The sequence below is a fragment of the Canis aureus genome, chromosome 15, assembly GCF_053574225.1.
Source record: "Canis aureus isolate CA01 chromosome 15, VMU_Caureus_v.1.0, whole genome shotgun sequence".
Classification (NCBI taxonomy): domain Eukaryota; kingdom Metazoa; phylum Chordata; class Mammalia; order Carnivora; family Canidae; genus Canis; species Canis aureus.
The window spans coordinates 48,704,010-48,715,311 of NC_135625.1; the positions used below are offsets into that span (position 1 = coordinate 48,704,010).

The 11,302-nt window shown below is 54.4% G+C and overlaps 1 protein-coding gene across 4 annotated transcripts in view; it reads right to left on the bottom strand.

The window, feature by feature from the left end:
• Positions 1-4,149: 4,149 nt before the first annotated feature.
• Positions 4,150-11,302, bottom strand: part of DPP6 (dipeptidyl peptidase like 6) — an 823,115-nt gene continuing 815,962 nt past the window's right edge. For 3 of the 4 annotated variants that reach the window (XM_077849559.1, XM_077849556.1, XM_077849558.1), the window contains exons 22-26: positions 10,664-10,775; positions 8,989-9,047; positions 8,250-8,322; positions 8,078-8,151; positions 4,150-6,050 (exon numbers count right to left, since the gene is read on the bottom strand). In XM_077849559.1, the coding sequence (XP_077705685.1) occupies positions 5,904-6,050; positions 8,078-8,151; positions 8,250-8,322; positions 8,989-9,047; positions 10,664-10,775 (465 nt within the window). In that variant the 3' untranslated portion in view covers positions 4,150-5,903. The remainder of the gene's footprint in view (positions 6,051-8,077; positions 8,152-8,249; positions 8,323-8,988; positions 9,048-10,663; positions 10,776-11,302) is intronic. The other variant, XM_077849557.1, reaches the window with a different exon arrangement.

Below are 11,302 nucleotides of genomic sequence, written 5' to 3' on the forward strand. Positions count from 1 at the left end.
TCATGACTTGCTGGTGTCATGGGAGGCTCGGTGGGGGGATGCGCTGCAGACCCAGAGCTGGGGCCACAGGCCCGGGCAGGAAAACTGCAAGTTTCTGCTGCGTCTGCTTGTCATGACCAGTCAGATTCACACTGGCCTCTTGCTTGGGCTCGATTATGTGACGTTGAGCCCACACTTGTGCTTGTCATTAGGGTCATAAAGACCTTGAGCTTCATGTGCGAACCCCTGATGGACGTGGGAGATGTTGCCTAGGGCTCAGGGGATAGTGGAGGCCACAGGCCCCTTGCACCACCCGGCAATCTGTTGAGGCCTGCCAGGAACCTGCAGAAGCCCCTCGATGTTCCTGCGGCAGCCTGCACAGAGCTTCACCACGGCTGGTGATCTGCTTTCGGGGCCGCACCTGAGGCTTCTGGCCAGAAGCCTCTGCCCTCCATGGCCAGAGAAGCCCACTGGTCCTAACAGAAGGTGTTGCAAGGAGGACTGTCTCACATCACTGCCCAACTCCGCTTTCAGGGATGTCAAGTTGACCCTCTGATGTTGCAGAAGTGTTTACACCACAGGCATCAGCAGACACCACAGAGCGGCACTTCTAACAGTTGTCTTGTGGAGACTCGGCTGACCACACACCTCCAATACGGTCATCTATATTCTGTTCGACGGGCTCTCTTCCTTCTTTGAGCACATGAACAGCTTATTCAGCAAATCAGCATTCTGACTTTTCCACAATAGTTAAGATTTCTGTAAAAATGGTTATTTAGAAACCACACACGTCTCTCTCTCTTTTTTTAAAAAAATGAGATTTTATTTATTTGACAGAGAAAGAGTGCACAAGCAGGGGGAGTAGCAGAGGGAGAGGGAGAAGCAGGCTCCCTGCTGAGTGGGGAGCCCAACGTGGGGACTTGATCCCAGGACCCCAGAATCATGACCCAAGCCAAAGGCAGACGCTTAGCCAACTGAGCCACCAGGCACCCCTAGAAACCATACATCTTTTAATATAACCTGAACCATTAAACTCCAACAGTCTTCTTGTGTTCAAAGCAAAATTGGGAGACATTATTGGGTCTGTTTCTTTCTTAGTCAACGGATTTGCTTCATCTATATTTTTATTTTAAAAATGTGCTCCCACCTGTAAGGAATACTGGCAGTGAAATCTCCCTGACCAAGTTCCCCTGGGGTCTCCTGGATGAAAGTGATTTGTGTGTCACGGGCTTTGCCCATTGCCCTCTTAATTCAGTACGTTTGCCTTCTGAGAACACCCGCCCAGGGTGTGTGGGAGGCAGCCCGACCCGGGCGCTGGGACCCGAGCTCCCGTGGACCGGGCGGCTCCAGCGCCCTCCCCGCTTGTGTGTGTTGCCTGTGCAGACATCCAGGCCGGAGCCTCCCCTCCGGGGCCCTTCGTGGCCCTGGGTCTGGCCGTGTTGGTCTGCAGAACGCAGGCTGTAGAGGCGGGGCTGCCAGGGTGGCCCCAGGCCCCATGGAGGAGTTACCGGGCCTCCCCAGCTCCCGAGCTCCTCACCTGCCTCTCTCTCAGGAGATGGGGGGCCCCGTCGGCTGCCACTTGAGCTCCTTTCAGAGTTAGAGCCTCTCAGTCGCTTTCCCTCTAGGCACCTGGGCAGAGGACCTCCCCTGTTCTCTTTCCCCCAAAACAAACCAGGCGGTAAGACCAAGACTCAAACCAAACCTATCATTCAAATGCACGGGAGTCACTACAGGTCACAGGTCACGTGTGCCCAGACCCAGACGACCCCTGGCCTAGGACGCGGGGAGGGGAGCTCAGTGGTGGCACACCTGCCCTTCCCTCATGCTGTGCTGCTGTCTCCACCTCTCTGCTCCTTTTCTTTCCCGCTCTGCAAAATGTAGGTAAGAATGGAACATCATAGGATGTTGTGGATTAATGTGTTAGTTGTGTGAAGACGGCGTGTGAATCCACGTGAAATGGGGCCCGGAACACGGCAAGCTGTCGGTAAATGGTCACTGTTATGACTGTGGTCCTTGCTGTCTGAGGTGAGCGGCCACGCACTCCTCTGCAGCTGACCCGTGCAAAGGCTTGGTTGTCTTGGATGACCCGCCCTGACACACACTTCGCAGTGCCAGTTACAGGTCTCTGGGCCCTGACAGTGAGGGCGCTCACACTGGCACGTGGGAGCCACCTCATGGGCAGTGTCTGCCTGGACCTCAGGGAACGGGGTGCGGGGGGGACGTGGAGGCAGGGTGTTTACCGCAGCCTCCCAGGGCGGAGCTGGGGGAGCAGCCACTTCGTGCTTGCATTTCAGTTTCCCTGAAACTTCAGTGAAGTGCACAGGAGTTGGGAGCATCTGTGGACTGGCCATTTGTCTGGAGCCTAAACATCCACACCCATTTCCCCTGAGTCTGGCTCCATATTGGCCGGAGGCTTGGGACTCCTAAGCTGGTGAGGCAGACGCCCCAGAGCCTCCTAGAGGCCTGGAGGCCTGGCCCTCAGAGCTGATCCCTGCAGAAAACCCAGCACGGGAAGAGGCACACAGGGCAGCACTGCCTGCCCCTGGGTTTGGGGGTGGCTCCCTGTCTCCTCGGCTTTAGGTCCCCACATCTGATGAGATGCTGATGGCGAATGGCAGTTGTGCGGCTTGTGGTTTGCAGAAGGGCCCATCTGGACCCTCTGGGAGGCCCCTGCCCTCCCTCCCTCCCTCCTCCCACCTCCTCCCTCCCTCCTCCCTCATCTCCCCCCCCACCCCCCGCTGTCTCCCCACCTTCTCCTCCTTCCATCCTCCTGATCCCAGGGGCCCCACCACCCCTGGGCAACTCCTCTCCAATACCTACTTTCTGCCAGCAAGAAAGGAAACAGGACCACCCGCCAGGGACTGAGGGTGTGCTCCCCAAATCTCACTCCCAATGTGGTGGTTTACGAGGTAGGTTAGTTGGGAGGTAGGTTTAGATGAGGTCATTAGGATGGGGAACCCATGCAGGGGTTAGTGCCCCCATAGGAAGAGAGAGTGCCCTCCCACACCCCTGCCCCTGCCGGAGAGGGCAGCTGTCCGTGAGCCAGGAGGACAGCCCTGGCTGGGAATCCAGGGGCCAGCGCCTCCATCTCGGACTCCCAGCCTCCAGAGCCGTGAGAACTACATTTCTGATGCAGAAGTATCCAGTCTGTGGTGTTCTGTGATGGCAGCCCAAGCAGAGTAAGGCACCACCACCTGGGGGAAAGCAAGTGGGGGCCGCTGGTCCAGGGGTGGCTGGAGCCCGGGGAGGGGAGGGGGGATGAGCCCCAGGGACACGGAGGGCCAACTGGAAGCAGGTCCCTATGGGGTGGGTGGGTCCGGGGAATGTGCGTGGCTCTCCTGCTGCTCCTAAGTGGCAGGTGGGGAGAGCCAGGGCAGCTGCCAGTTACTGACCAAGTCTGGCCGTTTGGGGCTGACAGCTGCGGACTGTGGCCTGGCTTCCCGGCTGGCAACTGTGGCTGGTGGGTCCGAGCTCAGCGTTTATATATGTCCTGGACATTCCTGTCTGCACATCCGTCTCCCACCAGGCTTCCCTAGCTCCCCGGTGATTATCCTAGGAGCTCCCATGATGTGCTAACAGAGGGGGCTGGCGGAGTCTCTGGAATGCCCGTCTAGCTTCTGTGTGACACTGGGATTTTCACAGCAGCTTCCCGAAGGCAATCAGCCTTCCACGAAATCATCATTCTGGGACTGCCCATTAGAGGTTTCCATTACAGGTGAGGCAGAAGGGAGATGGGTGTGTTTTCAGGCTTGTGTGGAGAAAGCCTGCTCCCCACACCTCTGGGATGGTGGCAGCCCAGATCTTAGTAGATGCCGCAGAACAATCCCCACACCTGGACATTTTTCTCAAGTTTTCCAGGGGGGCAATGGTTCAGACTCAACAGAGCGCCAACGTTACCATTACTGTTATCGGATATCTCTGTGTCTTTGCCCTAAAACCCAAAAGACTCAGCCCAAACCCACTTTCTCTGATTGATTTGGGACTTTGATATACATCATGGGTCCCACCCTTCTTACCATCGATGCCCCGGCCCTGGATACGGCTTGTGTTTGCTGCACATCAGGCTCTGGGGGATGTGCATCTGTCTTGGTGAGGGCTCAGTAGGTACCTTAGCAAAGCTCTGCACACTTTCTAAGGAGGGGTGGTGGAGGGTAAGCAAGAAAAGAGCTATCCGAGTGGTAAAATAATGTTTTATTCCATGGATGAACAAACGCTACCATGCCACATTCTCACTTCCACCCTGCCAGGTCCTGTGGCTGGAGCAGGCTTCCCCCGTCAGACCTAGTTGGCTTTGCATTCGGTCAAGCCCATCGAAACAGCGAAAGCATGATTGCGTAGCATTCAGAGTTGCTCCCGTGGCTCATGCGTTGGTCCTTTCCAGAAATGGCGATGTCTCGCCTGGAGAAATCCTGCACTGGAGACCTTCCAATCACACCAGCTGCAGCTGACATCCAGAACTCATGGAGATGAAACCCGAACCCCCAAACACCAAAAAGCGACACGGACAAATCTTCTTTGCTGACAGGATGTCAAGGACCCCCCAGCAGGACCGGAAGCTGGAGACATCAGTACTGACGTTCAGGTTGTCAACAAGCTCCAAAGGAAACAGCAGTGATGGATGTGTCTCAGACTAGCACTTGTGGAGAGTGCGGGTCAGCCACAGGGGGTCGGCATGCAGGCGGCATGGTGGGGGCTGGTGGACGGCAGCGCCAGTCCTGTCTTTATGTACAACAAAATGAAATACACACCAGGGGTGGCTGTTCATTGGGCCAGAGGCTGCGCGCAGGAGGTGCTGAGGCCACTTCACCATCCCCAGGGTGCCAGGCAACCGCATGCACCTGTGTCCCGGGACGACAGGACGCCTGTCCCCCGATCACGCTACAGACTCAGGGATGGAGTCAACTCCTTGTCTTTTTACATTTCTTTAACCAAACGCCATCTGAAAAGCCTCAACAACTTATCAAGTGGGGAGTGGATGGGCTCCAGGACATAGGTAAATCTTGTGAATATAAGCCAAATCCTAATGCAGCTTTGTGGGAAAGACGTTTTATTTATGCATTTTCTTGTTTTTCCTTTCTTTTGTTTTTGTTTTTGTTTTTTTTTTTTTAGTGAATGCTATTAGATGATTTTTTCCCTTCAGTTTTTTTGAAATTTCTCCACAAAGTCTCAAGACAATCTTGAGGAGAGAGCAGTTAGTTCCTTCTGATCCGTTTCTTTATCCAAACAAGTGCAAAGCCTACACACTGACCAAAGAACACAAAGCCAAAAAGAAACAGAAAAGAAGAAGGAGAAAGCAAGAAAGCAAGAAAGAAGGCAAGCACAGTGAAACAACCCCGTGACCAGAGACAGTGTCAGATAAAAACCATAGAAAAATACGAATTAATTCCATAAGGTTAACCATTAGCATAGCTACAGTAATACTTTGTACAGCCCCTTGAAATGCTGAGTCTCCTAATTACAGAAAGGAGCAAGCTGATCTATGACCAAGTAGTGTTAAAATAATTGTGCTATAGTTGTTTCCATGGTGTGGTTATATCGGACAGGACGGATGCTGCTGATGTGGGCACGCACACTAGTGAGGGTGGGTCTTAACGCTACTGCACGATAGCTTGGGTTTGAGGGCCAATTTCTTCACTGCCGTCCATCCTTTGCTCTGTTTCTTGGGGAGGGGCCGTGGGATGCACCAGTCACTCTGGGACCAGAAGAGGGTGATGCTGCAGTGGCTCCGGGCGCATGGGAGCCCCCCGTGAGCGATGACGCGTCTCGGCCCGGGAAGGAGCTGTTTTCCGAAGCAAAGCCGCCTTTGGGACGCGAGACACACATGCTATGGAAGTCACACTTCTTGCCCCCGCCCCAGCCAGCCCCTGTGGGCCGGGGAGGCGGGGTCCCGGCTACACACTGTTCCAGGAGGAGCCCCGTGGTGCTCAGTCCTCCTCCTCTTCTTCTTTTGCTGTGGCCATGGGGAGTTTGTCCTGAATCCGGAAGCATTCCACGAAGAAGTTGATGATGGATCGGTACAGGTGCTGGTGGAGGGAGGCACTGTGAAAGTAATGGCTTTCGTCTGGGTAGATCTGTGGGGAAGGCAGGGAAAGTTTACTCACGGGTGGGGTCCCCCGTGGGCCCCGGGGATGCTCATAAGACATGAACCCAGCACGGCCAGGGCCCTGCACACGGCTCCGGGGTAGCCTACAAAGTGAATTTTCTAAACCACGGCGATGCAGGCGTCAGCACCTTCTTCTCTGGGTTCAGTAAGTTAGAGAACACTTTGTTCGACAGACTGTATACAGCCTGGATCTGCTGGTTTGGACTGGCAGCATGGATGGACACGCACTCGAGGACCATGGAGGCTCCTGCCCCAGGCTCCAGGGATCAGGATCCCCAAAGACCTGGGAAGAATTCTGTGTTATCTCCACACCCTGCACCCGCGTTTGGCTCACCCTGTAACCGTGGGCAGGTAGCTTCCCCGAGCCCCAGTTTTTCCAGGTGTGTCAAGTGGAGACGATCATCATAATAGAATCCAGCTCATAAAGTTTTGTGAGGTTTCAATGATAGACTCCCTGTGAAGTGTTTAGAATAAGGCCAGGACATGGGGAGGGCTTAAAGGATGGTGGCACACGACCACCACATGTAAGGACGGATCCCCCTGGCCCCTGGAGGTGCCACACATTTCCACACACAGGTACCTGTGCCGGCAGGGACTCACGACAAGTCTAACTGACCCGGAAGCCCATGTTCTCACCATGATACCAGGCTGCCTCCTGTATTTTGAAGACTGTCTTCCTCTATATCTTTAGAGGATGGCGTTCACCCTTATTTTATTTATCAATGACGGAGCTGTTACTTAGAAAAACGTCTACCCCACAAAAGGACACCAGGTAGGATGTATGTCTTTTCCAGTCTAGATCCCCAGTCTCTCTGCCCTTTGCTGGACTTGATCCCTGATCCACATTCACTGAGAATCTGTGAAGACATTTGCTGTGCCTGCAAGCCTGGCACTGGGCTATGGCCCCCTTCCTTGTCTCCGGTGTGGCCTACAATGCATACTGCTCAACATCTTGCTGATGTAGCTTGGTCTATGCCTTGGGGAGGGATCCACATTAGCACATGGAAGTTTGCCTTTTAACCCATGACATGCCTAACACGTAGCTAACAAAACCATGGCAACTGTCGAACATGAGTCAAGGCTTTCAGAAGCAAGCTCAAAGGTGACATGCTAAGTCCTTCCTTCCCCATTCATCAACGCTCAGGCCAAACTGCCTCCTGGCAGGAGACTCTCCCAGACTGGCCCAGCCCGCACGTGACCCTCCAACAGGCCAGGAGCTCAGAGACAGAAGGTGGGCAGCAGTCAGTGCCAAGGCTGGCCCTGTCGGGGGGACGTGTGCCTATGAAGGAAACCTCCCATTGGTCTCTAGACCCGAAGAGACCATTGGGGTCACGTGTGTTTTGCCAAAGGAACCTGTGGCCGGGGAAGGAAATGGAGGTTGTTTCTAGAAGCAGCATTGTGCATCGCTACAAGGATCCCAGACGTGAGGCGCTGGGTCGGTTCCTGATGCCAGTGAAAACAGGGCTGTGAGGTGGTTTCATGAGAAGAGTAGCACTCTAACTGCTGCTCAGCCACAGATGATTCTGGAACATTCTGCCAGAATTTAGTGAATGTGTGGTGCTATCCAGAGGGAGACTAGTGGAGAAGGCTCAGGACTTGCACTTGTAAAGCCCCCAACGCCTCCCAGAGTGCTGCTCTTATCAACACTGGAGCAACAGCCCCCGTCCTCACCGCCAGGTTACACCACCAGCCTCACTGTGGCGTTGTGCTGGTCGTGTTGGCCTTGCTCGTTGCCTGGAGTGGGGGCCGGGGGTTAGTGGTGGAGTTATAAAGGGGTTTGCACATGGCTCGAACGCAGAACCCGACAACCACCAATTACTAGAGAAAATAAGCCTGTGCAGATTCGTCTGGCCTGATGCACCCCTGCCCGCCTCTACAACTGGAACACAGGTGTGTCTGCAGAATTGGGATGAACTGAATACCAATCAGTTCTTTTTCCATGAAAAGGACATCTCTCTCCAGGCGTGGAGCAGGGGAGATGTGCAAATACTGTACCTGTAAGCTGTAGTTAGCCTTCCCCTTAATTAGTTGTGTAATGAGTTCTGCTGTGTGCTGGAAATGGATTTTTTCTGTCAAAAAAAAAAACAAACAAAAAAAGAGGGAAGTACTGGTTAGAGCCATTCACACCATCAAGGTGACGCTGTGCATTAACGGTGGTGGTCCTTACCGTCCGCGGTTGCGTGGATGATCAGAAACTGCTGTTCTTCTAGTGCTGACACTCGATGGGCCACCTTCGTCATCTGCATATGTGGGGACAAGGGGACACAGCTAGGGGGCCTCTCTGCCGCGGGTGAGTGCACTGGACCCTGACTGAGAAGGTAGCTGGGTGTCCTGGGGACAGTGGCAACAGTCCCCAGGGGGGACTGTCCCCCTCAAGACAACTGGGGGCTTGCCATGGGAGGGAAACACATGGCACGTCTCAGAGCCTCAGTGGCCCCTGCCCCGCAGCCACCGAAGAAACACTCCATGTGACACTGTGCCAAGTCATTTCAATGCTACGATGCCACCTGCTATGACATGGCAGTTGGCATCAGGGCACTTTCTGTCCCCCAATCAATGGCTTATTTTCCCAAAGTAGAACCAGCCTTGGGGAAGGGGACCAGCAGTCATCCATGCCCAACGACTGTGGGCCCTGGGACAGATCCTCTGTCTATCCCAAGATGTTCCTAACTCCCCTCTTTGCCCCTTAGGTGCCAGAAAGGGGACCCAGATGGGCCCCAGAGAGGCTCTGGTCCCCTCAGCTCACAGCCTGGTGGAAGGTTTTCTCCAAGTGACTTTGGTGGTTGCGGGGGAGAGAGAGGGAGAGGGCAGTGGGGCCAGGGAGGGAGTGTAGGTCCCGGAGCTGGGTCAGGGGGCAGGACCGATGTCATCCAGTTCCGTGGGGCAGCAGGGGCGCCCCAACATACCTCATATGCTCTGTTGTCAAGTCCATGGAGGCCCAAGTACCTCTCAGAAAACGCAGACGCTGGACACAAGCAGAGGAAGGCCGGGTTACCGGTATAGGTCAGTACAGAGCCGCTAGCCACAGGGGGCGCCCCTGGCACAGGGTGGGGGGCTCACTCGCAGGACAAACCCCTCAACCTGCAGGTCCTTCCCCAGGTCATCAGACGGCACCAGCGTAACACAAAAATATGCTAGAGCTGGTGGGTGGGCTTTGAGCTGTACAGTGAAACCTCAATCAAGTGAAACAATCTGAAAATCTGAATCCTCAATAAACAGGATTTATCCCCCCTTCCCCCCTGCTTTGTTTCAACATATAGGAAAGGCAACAAATCCTACAAAGCAAGCAGATTTTGTTTTTGTTTTTTCCTTTTTTTTTTTTAATTTTAAAAGCCAGGCATGCCCTCTTCTAGTCAAAGCCCTGGCTCTAGGTGCAGGTTCTGGGTGAGGACCTGGCGTCTGCCCTGTCAGGGAAGTCAGGAAGGAAGGAGCTCAGAAGCCTTCTGCAAATGGTAGGGACATCCTTAATTAAGGGGAAGACACAGTGGAGGATTTCCCTGTCTGGGACTCTGTGACCAATCAAGGTGTAGGCTGGTACATTTATGTGCATTCAAATCAGGCAAATCTGAAATAGCATGATTGAAAAGATTAAGAAAGTCTCACTGAATTTAAAAAATCTGAACCATGCTACATGTATTCCCATGGGGAAATTAATTTTAAATTATGAACATTTTGAATGAAGAGAGTTCTATAGTCCTATAAGGACTATCAGTTGAGTTTGCATCAGGGCTCTCTGTAAAAGTCTGTAGGAGCTGGCGGGCTGAGGGCTGCTGGACCCCACGGGGCCCCAGGTGCAGAGATGGGGCACGTGGGCATGGGGGGATGTGTGGCCAGGGCCGTGGTACTTGTAGGCCTGCAGCAGGGCTTAGCAGACTGGCAGCAAGAAGCCTCGACCTCTGATCCTATCAGTCAGTCTGTTTTGTGCAGCATAGCTGGGGTTCACAGCCTGGCCTCCCCATAACCTCGACCTGAAAGCCAGTTCTCAGAGCCCACAAGGAACACCTCACCACATATTTTCAGAAAAGCACAAATGTCACAAAACCATTCACATTTAGAGAAAAAGAGCTAGCCAGCTCCAGGAGAAGGTAGGGAGCCTCCAATCCCAAAACCGTGATGGTAGAGCCATGGTGGGGCCTGGCGGAGGCCCGGTTCCCACACCTGGGAGGCCTGCCCATCTGGTCCCTACAGCAAGCCATCCTGATACCCTGGCCCTGGTCGCTGACTCTTGCCCGTTAGGAAGGCAAGGCGCCGGCCAGGTCGCCACCCGATTTCTGCCAAGCGGCGGCCCCCTCAGCCACTCCACCCTTCCTCACTTAACCCCTACCCGCACACACCGAGGCTCTTCTGGCCCTGTGAGGACCCCAGGCCAGTGTCTAGCTCCTGGTCTCGTGGGTCAGGAATGTGACTTGCGGACATTGGTGGTTGGCCGCTTTCATCAGACACGTGACCTGAAACCCTCCCTCCCCTGCCCCAATGGCTTCCCCTGTGGGAAGGGGGTGCATGGAGCAAGGGCAGCAGGTGGGAACATGGGTCGGGGGTGGGGGAGGCAGGGGGCCCAGCCTTTGGAGTCAAGATCATTACCGTACAGCTTGAAGTCCGTGATTGGAGAGAGAGCAGAGCCACAGGTGAAAACCTGAGCCTGATTTTCACCCTTTGCCGGGAGGATGTAGGTGCTCAGGTACCCGCCATAATCCTGCAGGAGACAGAAAGCGGTAAGTGGGCGCAGCGTCAGTGATGCTGTCAGGAAAGCAGCCTCAGATGTAAGATCAGGGACTCAGCAACCATTTCACGTAGCTTCTGTTGGACAGTAAACACGCCAAGAGGCTAATATCTGCCCAACTAGGTATTATGGGATGTGCAGCTAGTGTGTGAGGGGGAGCCGCGGCAGTGGGCTCTGAATGTATGTGTGCTGGTGTGTGTGTGTGTGTGTGTGTGCTGAGGCATGTGCGTGTTGGGGTGTGCATGTGTGTATGCTGGGCTGTGTGTGTGCAGAGGTGTGTATGTGCTGGTGTGTGTGCGCTGAGGTGTGTGCACTGGGGTGTGCATGTGTGTGTGTACGTGTGTGTGCTGGGCTGTATGTGTGCTGGTTTGTGTGCTGAGGTGTGCATGTGTGTGTCTGCTGGGTTGTGTACGTGTGTGCATGTGTGTGTGTGTCCTAGGGTGTGCATGTGTGTGTGTGAGCTAGGGTGTGCATGTGTGTGTCCTGGGGTGTGCATGTAT